This window comes from Clytia hemisphaerica, unplaced genomic scaffold (assembly GCF_902728285.1).
Source record: "Clytia hemisphaerica strain Z4C2 unplaced genomic scaffold, Clytia hemisphaerica genome assembly, whole genome shotgun sequence".
Classification (NCBI taxonomy): Eukaryota; Metazoa; Cnidaria; class Hydrozoa; order Leptothecata; family Clytiidae; genus Clytia; species Clytia hemisphaerica.
In genome coordinates this window covers 1,938,265-1,963,011 of record NW_027104530.1, presented here as the reverse complement: position 1 = coordinate 1,963,011, position 24,747 = coordinate 1,938,265, and the positions used below count along the sequence as shown (strand labels likewise).

Below are 24,747 nucleotides of genomic sequence, written 5' to 3'. Positions count from 1 at the left end.
TAAGATTATTCCGTGCTGTTAGCTCTGTCTGAGAAAATGGATGACATCAAAAAGCTCAATTGTGACTTTGTGAGTAAGATATTTATGAAAATGTTTAAATTGATATCATAAAGAGGTATTTTTAAGCATTACTCTCAACATACGTTCAAAAAGAAAACACTTTTATAAAAACAAATTTTATAAGAACATAAGGCTTCGTGGCCAAAATGTTATGAACATGTTAAGAACATTTTAAGGCTTTGAGGACTCTAATACACCTAGTTTCTTAGGAAAACGGTTAGATAAGAACATTTTAAGAACATTTTTTAGGCTGAAAACCAGAAAAGTTGTTTGAACATCCGAAAACTTCAAAAATTTTGGATGTTCTTATCAAAAAAATGTGTATATTTTGAGTGGTTTTAAAAGGTGACATACTTTTGGAACTAATGCTGTAATTGTAAGGTTGCTGCGTTGGTGCGTTTGTTGGTGATTGAGCCAAATTATTACAGTAGAGTTTCTTCAGCTCTAACTTCTATAACTCGGATGTTCTCCTTAACTCGAACAAGTTTTCTCGTCCCTACAGTTAATGATGCCTTATACACTTTTTTTATAAGAGCCAGTAAGGTTCAGTGATGCTCGACACACAGGTTTATAAAGCCTGAAGGTGCTTTAAGCCATCGTAGGCAAAAAAAAGTGAATATCGCAAGAAATATAGTTTCTGTCCGCAAAGCTTCTGATTTGTCAAGCGCTGAAATTATATTGTAATGTCACGTGACCTAGATAGGATTTCCTACCTAACCACGGCACACTTTTCAGCAAAAGTATGACATCTAGCCATTCGGTTTTTATAAATCTACCGCTCAGTTGTTCTTATTTTTTTTCTTCTTATTTTTAGGATGTAATTGAGATATTTTAGGCGTTATTCCCATTTTTTACTACTTTGACCCCTAAATTGCTTGAAATTCAGTAAATTCAGGCTCAGTATTGCTCAAATTGTTCTTATTTTTTGGCGACTTTAAGCCTCATTGTCCTTATAAAATTGTTCTTATAAAAGCAAAAAAAAAAGTGTAAACCTTCCTCCATAACTCGAACAAATCTGTGTTACCCATGCGGGTCCGAGTCACGAAGACACTGCTTTCGTTCGTTTTCTTGGAAACGTGTTTTTTGTCTTAAAATCAAGCTATAGTTACAAAGGGCGGTAGTTAAAAAACGTTTTAAAAAGTTTAAAAAATTGATTGCAAAAAGATCTTTCACAATGTATTACAGCTCATCATAAGAGCGCCAACCACGCGCGAAAAACATCTAAAATGTTTGAAGATTTTGAAATCGAAAATGAGAGTTGGTGTTAAAAGTTGTAATGGATACAAATTTATTGAGCCTTCGAAAGCTTCTAATGTGATGTAAGAGTAGAATTTTAGATTTTTGAGCTCTCAACACAGTATGCCTGAGAAGCGTTACAAATGAATGCCATTTACCCGGTAATAGAAGGCTGACGTAGGCATAGGCAGGGAATGATGTCTTTGAGCGTGGTTCACTAATGTGAAAAGTTACACGGAAAAAAGTGGCAAGTAAAAAAACATGAGGAATTAAATAGTGAGAACAAAAGAAAGTAGAAGCCTGTTAATAATTCATTTGCTGATTAGAAGTGAAAAAGAAGAGTTCTTCATTCTCGGTAGAATACATTAAAAAGAGGTTTGTAATGAAAAGAATTTAATGAAAGGGTTTTTTTATGAATCGGAACAGGATCGGGTGAGAGGAGGATAATAATAGGAGTGGTTGATCACCCCCTTTTCCTTTTCTTCACCCCCTCCCAATAAAGAGGGTATAAAAACATTTATGACCTACACATTTTTTGTTGAGAAAGATAAATCATCTCCGTACTACAATCTCTTCAAGTTCGTGAAAGTATGGAGGTCAAAAATATGATCTACGTTTCAAGTAGTATATTTTTATGTGGGCAGGCATGATTTTGACGTTTTATTAAGTTTCGTAATGTGACTAGGCAAATAAAGCATTTTTAACTCGGAAGTAGCACACCAAACTTTCGATGAGGCGGATAAATAATTTCTAAAAACATAGTCAGATAGCAAAACAGAGCAATTTAAGTTTATATTTAGTCATTATCGTGTATGTCGAAAAGCTAGTCTGACATCATGCCTTATCATCTATGACAAAATGCGTACAAAGTCGCGACGGAGAGAGAATACTTTTATCTAAATAAGGGAAATGAGAAGTCGCTCTTCCTCACTCATCATAGTTTGATAGTGCTGATGATAATGAGAAAGCGAATGACGTCATTGTGAAACCAACGAGATCTGAATGAATATACAATATTCAAAGAATAGAGTCGTGACTTTTTGTATCGCTTTCATTTAGATATTCGTAATAAAAGTGAGAGCACAAAAAGTGAAGCAAAGTTAACCAGAAAGAGACGAACAGAAGAAGACAACGAACCATGCAGAGGATTGCAAAGAATTTGAAAGAAGAGAAGAGCTCAATCTTTATGATCACTCGTGGTAAGTACATAGCAAGTTTCGCGTATAATCAACGGTTAAAACGGTTCCTCAAATAATGTATGAATCCACTACTAAGTTAATTTCAGACTTTAAGTCTGACATATTTATACTCTCTACCATATTACAATAAGAGTTGACTAAATTCTTAATTCATACATCTTATTTCTTGGCGCATCCACGTCAATCTTCGATTCGACATCTTGTATTTTAATAATTCGTTCATTTTGTTTTCCATATGACAGACTGCAGTGATTCCGAGGATACAGATAAAGAGGTTGAGCAGTTACAAGAGAAAAAAGGGAACTCGAAGAACGAACTGACGAGTAACGATGGAATCGAAACGAGGCCGATATCACCGACTGTTCTTTTGGTCTTACAAAACAAAATCAAATGCCAGCATTGTGAAGGTGGATTGAAAATTAAGAAGCATGTTAAAAGGACTTGGTCACTTGTTTGTGAGAACTTTGAATGTCCCTTCCCAAGGAGCCAGTTGGAATCAGTCGAACATCAAATTGATATTTCCGAAGAAGCCGTTATCAAGAATCGGGAACATATATTGAAAACATGTTACGAATGAGGTGGTTTAGTGTTATTCATTATAAGGAAGCTTTTGTGTGAAGATAAGGAAATACGAAGAAATACAATGATCCTTTCTCAATAACAAAGAAGATGTACAAGTCAAACTTTTGAGATAAGAGGAAAAAATCATTGCAAAAAATAAGCACTCACCTTCATCGATCTTGGTTTGGTTGACAGCTGACATGAACTTGAGCAAGGCCTCGCGAACTCCACAGTCACTTTCTTGCTAAAATGAAATGAAGATATGGAAAGTGAGACCAGGGATCGGATGTTCAAAAATTCACTAAAACTTCGGAGTGTATTACTATGGGAGGGGGGCTACTATACTTTCATTGTCTAGTTATTTAGGCGTATTATTCATTTTAATGTAGATATGGGTCACTGTAGATAGATTTTTGCCAAACAGAAATATTTTTAAGCTAATTTTAGTAAGATGCTATTTGCCCTTTTGTTGATCGAAAGGCATTTCTAGATGAAGTAATTAATTTAATGTGTAATGTATATAATTTAAACAGCTTCCATATGAAAAGCGGAACTTCATTTGTAGCGGAAATTTTCTGAATTATGGCGAACTCGCCAAAAGTAGTAAAAATACCTTCAAAATTCAATATAGAAAACCCTGTAATTTCTGGCCAACCTTGCTATTCTTTCACTTAGGAAAAGTTAAGTTAAGTTATATCACATCCAGAATTTTTGATTGGTCGAAAAAAAGAGAAAATTTTTATGGACAACCTTACTTTTCTTTCTACTTAAGAAAAATTAGGTTATATCACATCCAAAATGTTGTGATTGAAAAATAGGAAATGTAATAAGCAGACATAACCCCCTGTCATTTCAACACCTATCGTTGACGTCAGAGGAACATTACGGAAGATAAATGGAAAGGGAGATATGTAAAAATCGTTCAATCCTTTTTCTGTTGTTTTTAATTCGAATCATGGTTCTCTTGATATTTAACCGTTTCATAGGGGTTTTCTCTCATCTTGAATGATAAATAATTTCCCTTTGAATCAGGTAAAATGTATCTTATTTAAAAAAAATTTTAAGATGTTAATGTTAAAGGTCATCCGCGAGTGTATCCTGCAGGGGGGCCTATCCTCTTGTTTTCTTGAAAATAATCTGTAAATTTTTAAGGATTTTTTTCTTCTTTGCTTTTGAACGCTTCCAAGTGAAGAGTTAAAGAGACCTTTTGTTGATTTAACTGATAGATTTCCGAGAAAGGCCTTTAAGAACTGATGATAGGGAGCTCTCTTCAATGAATGTCACTGCCTTCATAAAGAAAAGAAATTTTGAAGGTACTTTGAAGGCGTTCTGTAGGGGTACTAAATATCCAAAGTCCTCACGAACCAACTTATGAATCAAAACATTGTTCTGTTTCATTTAGGATTTAGTGTTTCTGTTGCTGTAACGAAACATTTTTACCAATTAGGATCAATTATTATTTAATCGTTTGGAAAGATTTTGAAAAGGCCATTGATACATGAATCAGCCTATTCTTCAATGATAAAAAGCAGTTTTTGGCTTAGTTAAAGGTTATTAGGGAATCGAAAATAAGGTTAAAAGGTACCACCGAAAGTGTATATATCCTACGCAAATTTTCTTTCTGTTTTGAACAAAAAAAAAGCAAAATAAAAATTGAAAATATTTTTAACACTTAAACACTGATATAAATAAGACCATAAAAAGGGAATAAGAAATGAAGCTAAATAACAATGAATTTCTGAGAATCGAACTCTTCAATAGATTGACATGAGCTGAATTGGATAATATTATGTCATGGTACACATTCTCATTTCTGACAAATGGACGGAAAGTTGTTTTGTAACATATGGTCTGTGAAGGGCTGCCTAATGATTTATTGTACTTCATCTAGTTTCAGTAATAACAAACCACAAGATGGTTATTTGACATGTAAAGCAAATGATCTCATCATCTTCCGCTAACACAAGATGTCCTGGAATAAGGGATACCTGCCAAAAGATGTACAATATTGAATTCTTTCTTTATAGTTCTTAGTAGTGAATTACAAAAAAATGTGATTCCCAATCGTCATTAATGTGCATCAGAATGCATCTCACGTATAACGTAGCGTAAAATCTTTACGACAATGAATTTTGAAATTTCCGTATATTTCGGCTCTGTTTACAGACAACGATGTCATTGGGGGCAGAGCATGATTCAATCGCATCCGTTTTCGATTCCTACTCTTAAATGTCAAGCTCCTTGATAGTTTCTTGACGCTTTAGAAAATTTCTGCTGACATTTGCAAAAAATGTAGAAACAGCGTGCAGAATGTTATATATGCGATTTGATTAGTCAACTTCTTTTAGCATTGGATAAGACATAAATACACATGAATACATATTCTCTCGTGTCTGCGGCTGGTCGTTTGTTAGTTTCCAATTCAAAAATATCGAAATAAAAACGTGGGTTGACATGATATATTCTTTGAGGTTTTCGTGTTTGTTGAATCCAAGGAGAATATATATCATTCACTTTCACTGAATAATGAAATAGTCGAGAGAGTTGCCTTGACCTATAAACCAAAAATTGTCGGTGCAAAACCAGTGTTTGCATATTTTTCGTAAAACATTTCGAAATATTCGAGAAATAAAGCCTACAAATTTATGCGTCACTAATTGAACAAATGGTGTGTACGATACCTCTTCCACTGACGTCTTAAAAATGATCCCTTTTTATGTTCATGCTAAAGCTGCCATTTGATTCGATACTCAATTTTAAGGCTTTGATAGGGTTGAAGCTTTTTTAAAAAGAATATCCAAACTTTTTGAAGCCTTCTTTAACTTTTTGAGTTTTAAGCCTAAAAATGTTCTTATTTTTCCCCATTTTGTGAGTATTTTTGTCCATTATCCAAGAAATGGGGTGTTTTAGAGTCCCCAAAGCTTTAAACTGTTCTTAACTTGTTCTTAACGTTTTATAGTTTGTTCTTATAAAAAAAAGTGTACTTGAGACAATGGTTATAAGAATTCATGGCAGTTGTCGTCTGAACCTGCCAATGACTCGGGAAAACCTAACTGAAAGTTTTTTTTTCTTATATGAGAAATTATAATCCTTTTCGTAAAGTCAGTCATATGGTCAAAAATGAAACTAGCTTTAAAAAGGGAATATCCCGAAAAGATGAGCGAGTACTAACAATTTGGTTTCGTGACGTGGCTATGAAAATAACAAAAACTTAAACAAAAGGGTGTTGTTGTAATCTTAAGGAGAGGACCACCACGCCCAAGAAGTGCAACAGTAGTAAAGAAGCATATGACATCTTGACGAATGAAGGAGAAGCAGTTGTATACTCTTGGTGCATGTAGTAAACTGAACTGATTAATATTATCCAGTAACAATTTTCGTAATACCATACAACAACACCTATATTAATGTAATACTACATTACTACTAAAATACTACTATTATATAATGACTACATTATATTAAATGTATATTACCAAATTACATGGATTATAAACAACTCAAATAGGAGATCCCCTACGCTTTTCCCTGGCCGCGTTGGCCGTTGCTTTTAGGTTATTTTCACGGAAATATTCGTCTTTTAAAATAGAGGACTCGTTGGCATCATATAATATCGCTCAATTTTCTCGGTCTTTCGACTGGTTTATATTTCATGAGATTTGACCGAAGAAGAAAAATATAGAACGACAGAATATCAGGGTACATCGCCATTTTCTCTTTCGACCAATTCTTATTTCCTGAATTCTATCGCTTTGAAGCTCGACTAAAAGGTTTAAAACAGGCGTCTCGAAATTTGTCGCTCTTCTATTTATAACGACCACACAGTTTGCTGTTTGATTTCCATGCTTTATGATGATAACAGCTACTAATTTTGTCTTCCTCTTATGATAGCTTCGGTGCAAAATCGGGGAAATCTTATGATAGCTTTGGTGCAAAATCGGGGAAATCTTATGATAGCTTCGGTGCAAAATCGGGGAAATCTTATGATAGCTTCGGTGCAAAATCGGGGAAATCTTATGATAGCTTCGGTGCAAAATCGGGGAAAGGAAGCAAACCTTTCAACTTTCTTCGAAAATCGTCAACTTTCAAAAGAACTTGAACACATTATTAAGGCAGTCCCCGTCAGTTGTGCCAGGCTAATTGGAAATGTTAGTAAACGTCTTTAAGTTCAGCCTTTCATTTAGTAGGGATACGGGGATTTAAAAAACTGTGATAATATGATACAGTAAGCGGATCAAGAGAAGAAGTAATATACCTTGACTGGATTTCTGGTGGGCTTGAATTCCGTTCCTGTCCATTCCCACTCTGTAATGAAAGGAAGAAATTGTCACAACTTCATTCCTTTATTAAGGACATTGCTTTTGTACATAGTAATACTGCCCTAATTTTGGTCCACATTCCCCTAGTCTGAATCGCAGACCTCAACGACTTTCTGTTGGTCTAAACTTTTGGATGTTTTGCACCTAGCCAACGGGAAGCCGTTATGGAGGTACAATCAGTCCTGATTACCCATGATTCATTTCGGCTGGAAAATGACATATGCATCCATTTTAGCGTGGTTATTTTGGCGGAGATTCTGATAAGGTGTATATAAAACACTTTAAAAATAATTGGATAATATAATGATAAAGTTAATTTAACAAACCGAGAGATTTGTAGTTAGGGTCATCAATATCAGTAGAAATTTCCACTCGATCGATTCGTAAACTTGGTCCCATCGTTCGAGCGCGCTGTAATTGTTTGTCCGCCTCCACCACAAATGAGGAGCTCTGAACTTTGAACAAATCACCAAGCTATGAGAAAGAAAAAGGAAATAATCGAAAGTAAAAGTTTCAAATTTGTTCGCTGTCTGCAAGAAAAATAAAATCAAAATTATACCGACACATAGAGTCACCAGATGTTATAGACGCTAATATGGGGGTTAAAAATGTTTGATTTTAGGCATGGGGACAGACTTTGAAGGTCATCGTACATCAGAATATAAATAAGAAAGCTGCTTAATGGATTTCTACATGGGTTAAAAAGGGAAAATATTTTTCATTGCAATCATGGTCAGCTGAAACCACCTCAGATTGGCTAAAGCTTGGAGAAGGAAACACAATGAGAAAGTCTGATCGTCCTTTTCAACATGAATTGAAGAATTTAGAAAACTCTGTTTGTATTTAGTCCCGGTAGAGGGGAGTACTAGTATTGCGAGCTGACGGGTATGTGCCGCCCGGCGTTCGACCCTCGGACCTTTAGCGGGACCAGGCGGGACTAAAAAGGAGGAAAAGATTGTAAATTTATTGAATTTTACGACCCTTATTAATTAGGACTGAAATTTGGTTTTCTGATTTTTCCAACCCTTAGCGAGACTTTGGAAGTTCAAAAAAGGTACTCTTAAGGGCGGCACATACCCGTACTCTCCATTTGCCTAAGCCCCCCCCCCGGATTTAGTCATTCTGCACCAGACTGTTCTTATCACGAAAATCGTTCGTAAGTGACCATTTTCTGTTGTTTTTGCCCATAAATCTCAGTGAAAGAGTCCCGTGGGTGTGCGCAAGGATACATGAAGCATTACCTCCATACCTAGTTTAAAAAATCTCAAACCAGAAACAGACAATACCAGTCTCCATAGATATCAAGTTTGGTAAAGTTTAAACGTTTGGTAACCATGGCAACATATGGTTCTATTTTTGAATTGTTCAAATTATCGATGAAGGAAAAACTCAAGAAGCTAAATTTGACTAAAGAAGAATCAAGAAATATTAAGAGGATTAACACAGGAACTGTGAACTTTTTAACGTCTATTTGGATCATTCCTTCTTTTAGTCTATCCGCAAGAAGTTTTCAACACAATAAGGAAACTTGTCTGAAAACTGATAACTCGAGAAAACCGGAAAAAGTTCATTTCAATATAGCATTAAACATTTTTCCTCGTCCGTCAGTCCTGCTCTTCACTCCTCGTGGTCACATGTGATCTTTCATTGTGCGCCATCAGGACAGAGAAACATACCAACCGATGTAAGATCATCGGGAAACTTCTGAAAATTTTGGATAGGAGAAACTTAACCTGTTTGCTACTGACTAAGCAAAATAGATACTAAGGTAAGCTGAGCCGAATGAATCAAAGAAAATGATGAAAGTTTTGACTTGATCCTATTTTCCTATCTATGAGCAAAAAGGTACATTAATTTGACAATTTCGTGAAACCAGCCTAAATGACCAAAGTTCTTAACAAAAAACATATTTTGGCATTGGATAAAAGTCAGAGCGAACACCTCTGTCACCTCTAACAGATGTTTGAATTGACTCATTCATCTGCCAAATCAAAATTAATGAGTTTGTTTCACCCATGAGACAAACAAATCATTGTATGACGTTCATAGTCCCTTAATTACTCTGTTTTATTGATTTATTGGTATAATTTGATTGGTTAATTAATCTTGAACATGACGCCTGGTCAGAGTTTGGCTGGAAGGACCCAATGAAAAACTTAAAGACTTTTGGACAATGATTAATCTCTCATAAATTTCATGTTCACTATTCTTCTAGATCGTTATCAATTTTTGACAAGCTTCTCATGATTTACCAATCAAAATTCTCACCGATGAAATCTAATACTTATTGCTTCTTAAATTTTCACATGAATCTTTTTTTTTCCCACAGTTTAAAGGATACCATATTGTCGATTCTGATCAGGAAATACTGTAGGAAATCTTTCAGAATAGTCAATGATAGGTTTTCAGTCCAACCCTTGACTAAAATACTATGAAATTTTTCCCATCGCGTAATTTTTTTCAATAATGAAACAATACTTGTATCATAGAACAAAGTTGCTGGGAGAGGAGGGTTGTAGTGGCGATGAGAAACCAACAATAGCAACACCCAGGAAGGAGAAGGTAAATTTAACGTGTGTCAGGGGTTTTAAAGGAACATAAAAGTGGTAACGTCAAAACGAAAACTCAAAACATTCCGACAGTTTTTATTGTTTTTCAAATCTGTTTTGATACTTATTTTAATTATTTCGTTTTATGTCACGTGGTTCACTTTCTCGGGGGTGGGGGGATACCCAAGGTAAGAGGCCCCTAAGGGTGTGTTTTTAGACTTCTAAAAGTGCACTTTAATGGTCGAAATGAGCAAAAATGATAGGAAGTACACATAAAGGGTGTAAAAAGTAAGGATAATGACGTTTTTCGGGTAAAATATCTGACCATTTTTGCCTTAAAATGGATAAAAATTTTCAAGCAAATACACCGTAAGGATAGATTTTTCGCCCAAATTTATTCAAAGTTGGTTAAATTTTCTCTCTAAAGAACTAATTTTGGGCCACACATACGGCCGTTTTTAAATTGAGTGACCCCCCGGTTCTTTTAAGTTATAAATTGAGTGTCCAAAAGTTGAACAACTTTTCAGGGAAACTTTCTTACAGAGTTTTCATGAAATATTTTACATATTATCGATCACGGAAAGTTAATGTGTTACAAAAGAAATGAAACATTAAAAATACACTCGATAAAATTATAAGATAGGTAGCTTGGAGACAGTGTCCAAGAAAGTGTGTCCATCAAAATCAGTAAATTTGAATAACAACTTGAGAGATCGATCAAATGTTTAATGACAAGATTGATAAATCAAAAGAGGAAAAACTATCAAGACGGCATCAGATAATCGAAAAAAAGATTAGAAACGGAATTCAAAAGATTAGCAAGTTTTTGCATTGAAGATGATCTTCATTCGTTTGATCGCCAATGTCTCTGTCAAAACCTCTAGAAGGATTACATCGTCGACTTTATGCTGACTAGACGACGATGAATAAATCCAGGTGTCTCCTGCTACGAGCGATTCAGCCTCTATCTAAGCGCTCTAGGCTTTATCGGTATACAATTATAAGGAAATAATAGTTTCGAAAATATTCGAGATAGGATGAAATATTGATTTACAAAAGATTATTACTTAATACATAGTGACTCATTGTCATTAAACTCTATGTTGCTGAATAATAGAAAATATTCAATGTTATGACGAGATTTATTGGAGAGAGAGTCAATTACTTGCAAATATCCGTTGAAAAAGTATTCAATTTCTCAACCCACTATTTTTTGGAACATGACTTTATTAGTAAAGGATATTAAGGAATGAAAATGACTTTGTTGGAAAGCCACTGATAGCCAAATAGTATGCAATTTAGATCGTCGAGTACCACAGAATTCAAATCTTAAGACTTTTCAAAGTCACTGGGTCATTTTCGAAAATCATGAGCATTTTAGTCTTAAGATTGAAACCAACTAATCAGCATAAAAATCATTCATTCGCGCAAATAAATTTTTACCCCGCAAAAAATTATTATTGAATGTTTTGGCGTTTCTAGGGAGAAGAATGAAAAATGTGCGGTCAGCCAACGCAAAACGAGTGTTGCATCCAAAAAGCGGGGACAGGGAAGGTTGAAACTAAACACTAAGCTTGCAATAGTATGACTCAAATTATCGAACGAGTGGAATTCGTAGAGCTGTGTACTTGTGTACATTAACAAGAGAAGTAGCAATAAAGTTCGGCGGTAGATTTTAACGAAATTAAGTAATAAGTGACAACTTTCGCTCAATTAAATAAATCACGCAAATTATGGCATGTGTTATTATGTTAGGATAATGATATAGGAACATGGCAGCCAACCCTCTATTGACAGACACGATAGATCTGTCGCAATGTATTATCAATGAAGGAGTCTAGGCTATCTAGACATACCATATCATAATATGTTTTCCTTAATGTTTCCCAATAAAAAGGAAGAATGTTTCCGTCTTTTACTGTCTGATAATATACGAAGAAGGTCATCTCCGAATTCAGGAGCAGAGTGCATGACCCGAGACTATACCGGATTGTCAAAAATGTCGGCGAAAAATGATGACGTCATCATATAATTTCATTAAATGAGAAATACGATTTAGTTGGAATTGAACAAAGGGAGAGTGTTTCACATTTTGAAATGACGTTCATAGTTAATAAGCATTGACAAGGAGTAGAAATGATATTTTCTCATGGAAACGAGGCTTAGACAGACAAAATGAATTAATTAAAAGGAATCAATGGCGTGGAAAAGTAAACACACGCGAGAGTTCATACTAACTCCAAAATCCTTTCTGCATTTCCTGTAAGAAAACGGAAGTATGAAGAATTATCTTTGGTCGGATTGGAAAGGTGAACGAGGCTGGTGACCAATGAAAAGTAAAAGGGCAAATCACACATATTGTTTGTTTATCAATGATACTTTAACCCCTTTAATAACGGTGGAAGAAGGAGTTAGGAAGGGTTAAGTCTTTCGACTTAGAGGATTTCCAATGTTTTGTAATAATCTTTTGATATAACATATATACAATCTCAAACTTGTTTAATACCATACTGATCGCTTTGCTTCACTGTTAACAAAGTTCTAAGAAGTGAACCTTCGATCAATAGGTCGAGATGATAGTAATAAAAACTGGGAAATTGACATCAAAACAAAAAGTCCCATCCTAGGATAATTAGATAGAGGTAAATTTAATGAAAAAAGTGACAACAGCGAAAAATGCGAGAATCGGAAAAAATACTTATACAAGTTCAAATATTTTTTAGCTATCAAGCTGGTCTTGTATTTACTAGGGTTGCATAAATCGCTTCATGAAAAGGTCGATACGTGCAAAGTCGAATGGGATAGTAAATAAAGGAGACACAATGGCATCAATAAATTTGCATAGGATTTTTATGCAAAGATCTTTGTATAATAAATGACGTGCGGGAATCAGCAGTCATTGAGAAGAGGAAAAGAACACTGACCACATCAATTAGATCTCATGGACAAGATAGGTAGAAGAAATGACATTTTTGCATGTTCTGTTGAGCTCGTCATTGTATCAATATACTAGGGGTCATCGAGGAAAAAAAGCAGTGGTAAAAACATAAAATTTAATAGCATGGAGGGTGTTTTAAAACGGTGTTTAGAAGGGAAAATACACCCATGAACAAAGCGCCGACATTTTACGTCAATAATTAGAAAGGAACGTCATGTTGAAGAGCGTCAATAACCACGCGCGTCACTAACGACATGTGAGCACTTCATACGCTCTAGAAATAAGGAGAAGGTTCTTAAGAAAAGAGGAAGAGGATAAGGAGGTCTCACAAAGGTAAATAAAGACGTCTTCCATGTTAAGAATAGGATCAAAGAGAAAATAACCCAGTAAGGTTCCAGTAGTCACGTGACTAAAAAAGCGACCTTGAAATAAATCTCAAAAAGTCTATATGATATGAAGGTATTAAAGACGAGATCATGAGAGTGAGCGCGCTAAAGTAATGTCGTGTTTGTTAATTCAGCATTGTTCCTTCAATTGTCATGGAGGTATTTTGTTGATAAAAACACCTAAGTAGGGGGTTTGTTGAATGTATTTCATGGTTCATGGGAAAGTTTTTGAAAAGGTGTTGGCAACCAAGATTTAGTTGACAATGGCTGGATGTTCGACAGTACCATTCAATATCCTTTACTGAGGATAAGTCGGCATTAGCAATTTTCTAATGATAGGATTAGCATGGGATGATCGCTTTTTTCTCTCTTACATTCATTACAATACTACACACTAATTGTAAACAACATCGACTTTACACGAAATTTTTCCCACATTTAGTTCTCGGTGAAGGAGAAAACCACCAAAAACAAAAGTCCAAAATGTTTGTTTTCTCCCTCCACTTACTCAGGTTAGTCTTTTTTGCTGAAAAAAGTTTACAAAACAAATTCGAAATAGTTTAGAAAAACATCTTGTAGGCTCACCTACGAGATATTATGAAAAACATTTTCGAAAAACAAAAATCGAAAAGAACCTGAGGCTTTATTATTTAATAAAATAGGGGTTGCTTCTGATGACCATATTGTCTGAGGAAACTGTTCGCAATAAAGATAGGATGTTGTTGTTTGTTCTAGGGAATTGAAGACAGCAAACTACAATAAATAGATTCCTGTTGCATCCAGTATCAAAGGTTCGAAAAATCGAGAAATAATAACAAAGGAATTATGGAAGAAAGACTCTGGCTGTAGTTTTTCCCTGTCAGAACATTCGCGTGGAAAGCAAAATTGTCAATAATTGGAGGAAGGCTAACGTAATTGCTTTTCAATAGCAGTATAATAAGCAGTGGATCAAAGAACAAAAGGAACTATCTGATTGCATAATTAAGACGTAAGTCCTACATAATTATTGTGTTCAGTCATAATGAGAAAAATCATTGATGCGTGACAGAGATATAAGTAGTGACGGATGACAGTCATTACATTCAAAGAAATTTCATTAGCATGTCAGTCAGTAGTGTTTGTTGAAGAGAGAGAATAGAATACCTTGTATGAAAGTTGCGCTGATGTTTCATTGAGTAAGTGGGAATCTTCATTTTCGATTGCACTTCGTACCGATTTTAATAGTGGCATCATGTGTTCTTTCTTCGTTTTCATAACACCTGTTCAAAAGACAAAAAAAAAAATATTGGTTTTGTTTTCAACTGCTAGTATTTTTCGAGATTTTTACTGATAATATTTTTCTTCTCTTTTCCGGAAAAATCGTGATTTGCATCTAACTTTCCTATTATGGAAATAATTTTTCTTCTTTTAAAGTACTCTTTCAATTTCAAGTGTATAAGTAGCAGTGTAAGGCAGTGGTCCAAGCAGTGAAGAATGTGGACAGGAAAATAACCTCATACTTTTTCTTTTAATTCAGGAATTCGAGGAACAAATAAACAATCAAGCAGAATGACAGCTGAAAAGAAATCTATGGAAGATATCGGACACATTGTCGACCACGTCACAAAATCCGTCGAAAAACAAGTGCGTCGCCAATCATCCAAAAAGAAAACATCCCGAATATTCAACCGACAAAAATACGACAAACTAGACGAAACCGACCAAGATACGATTATCGAAGCTATCCGAACGATCGGTGAATCGTCGTTAATTTTCATGCCGACTGATTCACCGACATCGACGCCGACTTCATCGCGACGGAAAATGGGCATCTCAGAGACGTGTGAAATTCAACGAAAATTGGTTCAGAAAATTCTGAAGAATTACATGATTACTGAGCACATGAAAGAGTATTATTTCACTAATTAGCAATTGGACGAAATAGCGGGGTTGGCATTCTCTGACTTAATGACCCGACTAATTAACGAGTAATCATCTACGTATTAGCGAAACAATGAAGAAAACATTTTGAATTGAGTATGAGAGAAATGTAAGGAGGGTATTGAAAATTGGAGCTGTACATATTGTATATAATGATATCAAGAAGAAGAAAGAAAGAGATTTTATCCCAAAACTATTATAAATTTTTGTAAATAGGTTTAAGAGGCATAGTATTATTGATTTGAGGATACAGAAACTTTTATGATATTTTATTTATTATTGATCATATTAAGGTATTTTAAATGAACCTTAATGAACGAACGAAAGATAACAGGATTTATTTTTCGACGAAAATAACACCATTAATGAAATTTGTTCTTATTATCAAGCTTTGTTTTTGTATCCCTGTGGACCAGGCCACAACTATTTAGTAAACATAAAATTAAAACCAAAAGTAAATTGGGAGGATAGACGATCTCTTCGATCTTGCGGGAAAGATTTCATAAAAGACATCCTATAATTATTTCCTTTGAAAGACTTTCGAAAGAAAAACGCATTGCAACATCCATCTTTAATACCCGAGGGAAGCTTAAATTTCGAAAAAAGAGTCTAGAATCGTTCTTTGTAGGTAGATGAGTAGGCTTAATTCCGCTGAAGAAACAATACATCCTAGAAGATTTTTAAATCAAGTTCCTTGTTGGGAAAAGCTCCGAATTTTCTTTCAAGAATTTGAACAATACACGTTTGTTTTTTTATAAGAACGTCAAAAATTTTCGAAGCCTTCGGATGTTCTTAGTTTTTTGGATTTGAAGCCTAAAAACGTTCTAAAAATGTTCTTATTTTCAGCATTTTTTGAGCATTTTGATGTAATTTCTTAAGAAATTGCATGTTTTTAAGTCTCCAAAGCCTCAGTATGTTCTTAGAATGTTCAATCTTAAAGTTTTGGGCCTCGAAGCCTTATGTTCTTATATTGTTTGTTCTTATTAAAAAAAACGTGTATAACGAATTATTGTAGTCTTCTATTCATCCTCAAATGAAAAAGTTTCTATGAATTATCTTTAAAGGTCTGTGGTTCAGACTAGAGTTTATGTCAAAAATATGTTTTTTATAAGAACACCCAAAATCTTTCAAGCCTTCGGATGTTCTTAACTTTTTTAAGCCTAAAAATATTATTAACATGTTCTTATTTTCACCCGTTTCTGAATATTTTTGTCCATTTTCCTAAGAATTCGGGTGTTTTAAAGCTCGCAAATCCTTGAAATGTTCTTAACTTATTTTTGATATTTTTGCCCTTGAAGCCTTATGTTCTTATATAGTTTGCTCTTATATAAAAGAAAACGTGTAGTTTCGTCCTTGTCATAGTGAAGAACCCTTAAAAAATACACACAAACGTTAAATAAGTAAGTGCGTTCAACCAATGTCACCATTTTGGTGAACAATGTGTTTGTAGATTTTATTAGCCTACGTTACAAAAATGATTTAACTTTACAAATTCGAGGCAATTTTTTAGCGACTATAGATGAAGAGGAAAAACCTTTCTTTCATAGGATAGGATAGTTTAAATTCGATTTCGTAATCTCTGAGGAGAGAATTTTACAAAAGGTCTAGTGGGTATAGGAGCACGAAATTTTATCACATTATTATTTTAAGGATTAACCACAGACATTCCCAAACTATTTTATATGGAATAAAGTTACCCAAACTTTGTACAAACAGCTGATGTCTACTTCACAGATTTTCCATTTTCCTTTACTATACATATCAGCAAGTGAAAAATGCTCTTCATATCCTACAAGCTTATGGTAGCTTTGGAAAACTTGGAGCAAGGTGTAGCAGAAGGTATCATTCCTGAAGAGGTTGGGAAACAGTCGAATCGGGCGAGTTTCAGAAGTTAGGAAAAATCTGATAATGTTCTTTAAAAATCGCCGGATTTCAGAATATGATACCTTGTTTGAAATAAATTTTTTGCGAAACAAAAAACTCTCCATATCCTCTATATTCTCATTTTCAGTTAACACAGACCACCAGGAATATATTGAAGAGGTGTCTTGGCATGCTGACTGACAGGATGTGAAAGAATCATAAATTTCAAGTTTAATGGTAGGTGGGTTTAATGCTTTTGTGGGCAGTTATGGAGCTTCTAATGAACATTTGAAGTGTTTCATGGTGATTATTGATGATCAGACATAGAACTTGCCAACAAATTTTCAACGCTTTAAATCACTTTGGAATGGTAGAGTTTTAAAGGTTTTATTTTAAATAAGAGTGGTGTCGTTTGCTTACTCATCAATTTTAATTTACAAGCTTTTTACTATTGAATTGACACGGATGTGGAGCAAAATTGGTCAGAAAGGGGAGAAGGAAAACATTTTTTGCTTATATCAGCACAATAACAATAGGCAGACATTATCCTGATATGAAACATGTGTCTGATATGAAACGGGAACACTAATGTAAAAATAAAACCTTTAATAACATCATAACTTAGACTTACGACCTTAGGTTCTCATGATAAAGTTGGAACTCAACACAGTCTGGAGGCCAATAAACCTCTCTCCAATGGAATGGTTTCAATGAAATAAAGTGAGAATGCTAAAAATGTCATTCTCGCCCTAAACTTGGAAAAGTGACGAAATGCCGGGAAATCTTGATTGTAGTTAAACTAATAACGAACTAGTATTACTCATTCGAAGGTACCTTATTTTGAGAAAACACAGGGTAACTTGGATCGTTTTCCTTGAAACATAATAACGAATGTCGACATCTGACGACTAACAGGGTGCTGATGAAGAACAACAATATAAAGGTCAATAAAAAGAACGACTAAAAAAGAAGCAATCGGGAGCACGGATCCTCAGAGAATTGAATCATAGTCGAAAAATGAAAAAAGCGCCCGCAGATATCCATCTAAGGAACAAGTGTGTCAGATTTCAGCCTAATCCGAACATTTTTGAAGTCTCCAGGTTGCCCTAAAGTTTTTGTGACACATTGTCAGATTCTAGCTCAACTGAAGACGATTGAATCATGATACGAGCCTTACTTATTACTTATCCTTTTTCAAGTCGGAGCGCTTAGCGTTGTCCAGACACCGCTGGTTCTGTGCACGCGAGACACGGATACCATGGGGCATAGTGATGACACTCGAACTACGCGGGAGAGCATATAGCTCGTCGCAGGCGCAGAACGCACCCACACTCTTGTATCAGAGAAATGGTATCAAATTCCCCTCACATGGTATGGGTTTAACCGGGCGAAGGTGTGTTCACTTGCCAAGTGAACCGTAGTACTACAGTTGGAATCGAACTCGGACCTCCTAGACGGGAGTCAAGAGCGATTACCACCACACCACTACGCTTAATGCTGTTGAATCATGAAGAGCAAGTTATTCAAACGTCAACTTCAGATATAATATAACGATTTCACAGGAGTTTAAGTGTAAAGTGACACCTTAAGATATTTTGCATGAATTATGCATCCGTCTGTTTCGCGTAGTTCAGGCCAAGATTTTCAGCTTGTGCCTGCAGGGTTATATTGTTTATTTCATAGTTTGTTTTGAGTGAGAATAAAAACCGAGTGTAAATTTTCTACTGGTTTAAATTTAATCAATTTTTCTTAACAGGGGCAATTTTTGGCGCCATCTTTGGTGGGATATTTAGCATGATTGGTTGAAATAGTGTAAGTGGAAAGGGATAATGTCAAACTCAAAACAGGCTTTTACTTCTTCGTAAGATGGCATAATAATAGAATTTCTCTCCCCAAACACGCCTTCATTTTTGCAACCCTTACTTTTTTGACTGCATGAGAAGAAAAACAGGGGCATATTTTTTTGGTAACCTCATCAAAACACAAAATTCATTTGACAGTTTTGCAGCAAAACTGCTAAAAAGCTTTTTAACCAAGTGGGAAGGCGTGGGCTCCGACCAGCAATAAGCTAAAGCTTAATTCTTCCAAACAGAGAGACAGTTAGCACATTAGCAAGAAACTGAACTTTTTGACAAACATGTAACACAAACATGAAAGAACGTACCATGAAGATTGGCTGCTTTATGGTACCATGCTTTTCTTTTTTCTTCTTCACTGCAACTAAAAAAGACCAAGAAGCTTTTTCGGTCAAAGTGTGTTTCAATTCACAAGCATCTCGCGACAAAAACAGGAAAAGAACTTATTTTGATCATTTGAAGCGTTAAAAATAGGTGCAAACTAAAATAATAGGGGGATGTACCAATAAACTACTCTCTGTGAACGAAATTGGGCATCTCTTAGAACAATCCTTCTCCTGCTCCGTAAAACCTGAATTCTCAAGTATCAGTGCATTTATGTAGGAGCTCTTTCCCGGTCACGGTTGTATTAATCTTATTTGGGGATTGGTATCTACATTTTGTTTGAATTCACTGTTTAAAATCCAAACTTAACGTGATAACTAAAAAAAGGCATATCATAATATAGAAAGGAGCTCATTTAGTCAAATGAAGGATTTTAAATCGCAAATCTTGCATAATCTACTATTTATATATTTATCGTTCACGGGGAAAGAAGAAGATTTTCGGTCGAATGAAGTGGATATGACAGAGAGATCTTCATGTCTTAAAAAAATATTTCACAGTTCACCTCGTTATTTTCAACCAGAACAAGAACAAGACAAAGTCCCGTATGGCGCAGGGTAATACTTTTAAAGCCGAAATAAGGGGTGAATAAATCGGAGTTTTAAATATCCATACTTAGATTATCCTCTTTAGAAAATTAGCTTGCTAGAGATAATTGATCTTCCCTGAACTCGAGATTAGGAATGTTTACAGACCTTGGTTTTCTTGAGGAGTCTTCGCACGATTTGATCATTCGACGAAGACCGCCATGTTTATACTTCAGGTTGAAGGCGGTGGGTGCTCCAACAGTAACAGTATCATACAAAAACTCTGAATGAAAAAAATTCACAGGCTTAGACTATATGAATATTTTAAAAAAAGGTCGGGAATTAGATATTTCTCAATCTCGTACCGCAGAACATAAAAAACTCTGAAAATTCACAAGTAATGACCTGAAAAGACTGGTTTATCTCTTCGGCCGACTTTTATTTACGAAAAACGCCATTCAACCCGAAATACGCCATTGAAGAGAATGGGGTTGTTTAACAGTGCTAAACTTGATAATTACTCACTTCCAGTCTGGGGAAGAGATAAGCCTTTTATAAACAGAGACAGAATTCCCGCTAAGAAACTTATCATCCCTAAAAATGAGTCGCATTTTCAAAAATTTGACCTGAATTTTTGAGAGAAAGTACAATCTCGAATATATTTAAGAGTATTAACGAGACAACCGCACCTTATGGTAGATATTTTACCTTCACTGTTACTTTCGATGACACACTGTCTTTGCAGGTGAAGATTGGTCGGGATAAATTCCAATTTTTTATCCCCTTTATCTACGCTTCGCTTAAAATTTGATTCTTCTGTATGGAAGAAAATAAAGTAAGAGGATTAAAAAATTAACAAATATAATAGACAAGTAGCAAAAAAGACGATGCCTAAAAAAAAAGGCATGCTAAAAAGATTGTGGGTTTGTGAATCCTGAATTTCAGCTTTGATGAAGGAATTTAGCAATATTCCCCAGATATAAATATCTGACACAATTTTGTCTTATATCAATAAAATGAAAAAATGGAAAGATGACTAGACCATGAAAATCTATGGGAAAATATTGAAGCACTAAGTCAACTGGCTGAAGAGAAAAAAGTATTACGCACCTTCAAACTGGTGAAGGTCAGCCAAACTAGACGAATACTGATGAACGAAATCAAAATGTGTATTTTGCACCATATCTTTCACCCGTGTCCATTCAGGGTGCAGCTATAACAAACGACATAAAGATAATCATCATAATACACACACCTTTTTACGGTATTTATACGGAGCTTTAAATACAGTTAGACACTTTGACACTCAGTTAGACACTTATTTGAATAATTCAGTTATTCGAAGTGATATTGCGTTCTCCTTGGATCTGCCTACCCAACTCCGGCAAACATACTCTCGGTTATTCGAACTTCAGTTATTCGAAGCGATTTCTATTCGTCTTGGGGCCAATTATAGGCTAAGTTATTCGAACTTTTCTTACTGGGAGATTTTTTTCTTCAAAAAATCAGATTTCAATATTCATGGCTATTTACACTCTTTAATTTATTTGTGATTATTACGCTCAACTGAACCACAATGCCTCAATTACTTCAGAAAAGTCCATCGTATGAGGTTAAGTTGAAAATCTGACAGGAAAACGAATTTTTCAGTTATTGGAGCTCCTGGTTATTCGAAATAAATTCTTAACCCGTTAGAGCTTCGAATAAGCATGCGTTATCTAGTATGTCTTCAAGTCCTTTTGTTCTCAGAAACATTTTTATCAACTTGCATCTAGGTACTGTGTTTAAAATACCTTTTGTACTTAATTTAAACCCGGTTTCAATTTCTTTTTAAATATCATAGATTATTTACAGAATTTACAGAATTCCATAATCAGTAAGTCTCAATGGAAATTTGGAAAAGCTTTAGCCGCAAAATATCAAAAAATGTCAAATAAATTATTTTTCAAATGTTTACTGGTATCAAAGAAGCGCTAATAATGCGTATCTCAACAACCGACATGCAAAATTTGGCATTAAGAAGCACAAGATCGTGAAAATATGGTCTCTCAATAGTTCCTTCCAAGAAATTGAATCCCCACGAAATCTTAAAATTTGAGATGAGCCCAAGCACGAAATTAAATCCCCGTAAAAATTTATTCCATTAAAGTGGTTACCCACTTAATTAGTTAATTAGTACATCGAAGGTGATCTGAAATGTGCTCCATCACTTCATTCGTAAAATTCCAGATCGGTGAACACTGGGATTTTCTGCTCTGAAACACTTTGAAAGAACAATCAGGAATAATAACAGGTTTACATTTGGAAAAATGATAGGAGATTTAAGGAAACAAGTGGGAAGTACATACCTCTCCCATATCATGCAACTCCATCACTGAATCTTTCTCCTCTGCCACAAAAAGACTCCTAATTAAGGAAAACAAATTAAATCAATATCAGCGCTTGCTAATTTTCATCCTAAAGTCCATTCGCTTTAAGCGCGTACTAAACGTTGTTTTGCTTGCCATTTTTCAATGAATTCTTTATTCCTAGCATATTATATACCGTTGAAAAGATAATCAAGAGCAACACTATAATTTGGAGAAAAATAACTCAAAATATTTTGAAGTTGAAGAATGGAGAACTTTTTATCCAATGGGGCTATCAACTTTATTTCTAGCACTGTACACAGAAACTTTGACTCCTCCCAATTTCAGCTATATGATTATTTTTCCCTAAGAATTACAGCCTCGTTAAAGAAGAAAAACCCGATTTTTTGCTGTTTTTTTTCACTCCAACGGACAACCTTACAACACGTCTATAACCTTCTATGTAATAATATATGTGAAAAATAATTATATAACTGGAATCGGGAGGCCTCAAAGTATCCTTGTACCAAAATGAAGTTTCCAGCATTTAAGAATATATGTTTTTTTTTATAAGCGTAACGCTTATAAGCGTAACGCTTATAAGCATATGGCGGCTCATATTTACAGAATTCCTAAGCATAACAGAAGCATATATGTCAGCCTGGAATATTTTTCAAGTTGTCATTTTTCATCTGTTTAAAAAGGTTTGGTAGAAAAAAGACACTCCACGGCTAGCTACATTCCACTGCTCCCAAAATCTGAACAAATTTTTACAAAATTTCTGAAATTTCACTAAAAACTTGGCTCGGGATGAATCATAATTTGCATGGTTCTCAAAAAAAGATTCCCCGATGAAAAACTTAAGCCAAGCCATGCTGAAGGTTTTAGGCATTACTTTTCAATATCAACAATCATCTTTCAGAAATGTTTTGGCCGGGCAAGATTTATTTTGAAAAAAAATTAAAACAAAAATAACGTTTTGGCTGTCGAGATTTTGTTGAACAAAAAGTTTAAGATAAAATAAGTTTAAAAAGCCAAAAGAACTACTCAGTTTAGCAGATGGAAAGCCTTAGGAATTTCTCACAGAAAGATTTTAACTCTAACCCAAAATTATCCTCAAATAGGGTGATAAATTCTTAGAACTTAGAAGTATAAAGCTACAAATAAAGCTAAAAATACATCAACGGAGGTTTTAAAGAGTAATGGTGAACATTATAAAGCTGCAATCTGATTGGATGATATCAATATTGCTACATTGAATGTAGCTTGCCATGCTCATCGTTCTCAAGACATCAAACCTATTATAGGCCGGTCTCCACTTTCGCGCGAAATGGGCGAAAACTTTTTAACGTTTTTGTAAGGTAATTGGTCGGTTGAGAAATGAAGCAATTCCATTTATCAAAATTGTCAGAACGGATGCAAAAAGTAGAACTTCCTTCAACTTTTATTTTTATTGCGCGAAACATTTTTATGACGTAATCTTTTCTTCAGGCAAAAAAAGGTTAAGAAAAAACTGTCGCCCATTTTGCGCGAAAGTGGAGACCGGCCTTTAAACTTTTTTTTGTTCGCACGAAACTTTTTTATGACGTAATCTTTTCTTCAGACAAAAAAGGTTAAGAACAAGTAATACTTTAATGGACCTACCTATTTATAAAACGAATAATTAGAATTTAATGGAAGTAATGTATAATTTTAAATTTCGATTTATATATCTATTGGAACGGAGAAAGCAATTAAGAAACGCATCGATGTTTAACGGTGAAAGAAAAATAATATCGACACTTTAATCAATCATTCATCTCGAGAAAATCTCAAAAAACCGCTTTTTTCGGGACATTTCCGGTTCTAGCCGCCGGAAAAATTTCTTTTTCGAAAATTGGGCTCTGTCACATTTTGGGCATTGCCATTTTACATCATTGTGCAAAAAATCATGAAAATCTGTCGAGTATAAGTTGAAAAAATGAAGGAAAACCGTTTTACGCCGGTTTTCGGCTGTTCCGGCGATTTTTAAGGAGTTCCGGATTCAAAGGATGATTTTTTTTGAAATCAAACAATGCTAAGTTTTGGCCATCATCAGTTTTGGCATACCGGCCGGAAAAATTTTTTTTTCGAAAATCGGGCTCCGTCACATTCGAGGGTTTATAGTAATGCACCTTTGTGCAAAAAATCAGAAAAATTGAATGAGCTAATCTCGAGAAAAGTTGGTAACTAACGAACGAACGAACGAACGAACGAACTAACTAACTAACGAACACGGGTTAATTTATAGAACCTCCACCCCACCGGGGTAGGTCCAAAAAACTCTTGCCCATTTGTGGATACCGGCCTTTACCGCCGTCCTTAGTCAGTCAGGATGTAGACAAATAAAAAGCTTACCGTCTCTGTCGCAGAAAAATACAGATACATAATCTCGCTATTCAAGGGTACAACACTGAGAAAGTCCTTTTAAAACCTTCTTTGTGACATACTTACAACAGTAATTTGGGTATTTTGAAACATAACAAGGATTCAGCCAGCAAGTCTTGAAATTTCGTTTCTTTTACTTCACCATCCAAACTGGAAAAGAAGGCGCAGTTGAAGAGAGTCAAAAAGAAGGCGCAG

The 24,747-nt window shown here is 34.9% G+C and overlaps 1 protein-coding gene and 2 long non-coding RNA genes across 3 annotated transcripts in view; 2 read left to right on the top strand and 1 right to left on the bottom strand.

The window, feature by feature from the left end:
• The window catches only part of LOC136822299 (inositol polyphosphate-4-phosphatase type I A-like), a 58,508-nt gene that overhangs the window by 19,703 nt on the left and 14,058 nt on the right, over positions 1-24,747 (bottom strand). The window contains exons 15-24 of the mRNA XM_067078538.1: positions 24,619-24,702; positions 22,147-22,204; positions 20,909-21,011; positions 20,507-20,614; positions 19,967-20,081; positions 19,196-19,251; positions 14,392-14,507; positions 7,702-7,849; positions 7,312-7,361; positions 3,225-3,300 (exon numbers count right to left, since the gene is read on the bottom strand). Coding sequence (XP_066934639.1) covers positions 3,225-3,300; positions 7,312-7,361; positions 7,702-7,849; positions 14,392-14,507; positions 19,196-19,251; positions 19,967-20,081; positions 20,507-20,614; positions 20,909-21,011; positions 22,147-22,204; positions 24,619-24,702 — 914 coding nt within the window. The remainder of the gene's footprint in view (positions 1-3,224; positions 3,301-7,311; positions 7,362-7,701; positions 7,850-14,391; positions 14,508-19,195; positions 19,252-19,966; positions 20,082-20,506; positions 20,615-20,908; positions 21,012-22,146; positions 22,205-24,618; positions 24,703-24,747) is intronic.
• Positions 1,687-3,682, top strand: LOC136822301 (uncharacterized). Its single transcript, XR_010848880.1, has 2 exons — positions 1,687-2,495; positions 2,738-3,682. It is a non-coding gene; the product is annotated as an uncharacterized lncRNA (long non-coding RNA).
• LOC136822300 (uncharacterized) lies at positions 14,245-15,539 on the top strand. Its single transcript, XR_010848879.1, has 2 exons — positions 14,245-14,423; positions 14,765-15,539. It is a non-coding gene; the product is annotated as an uncharacterized lncRNA (long non-coding RNA).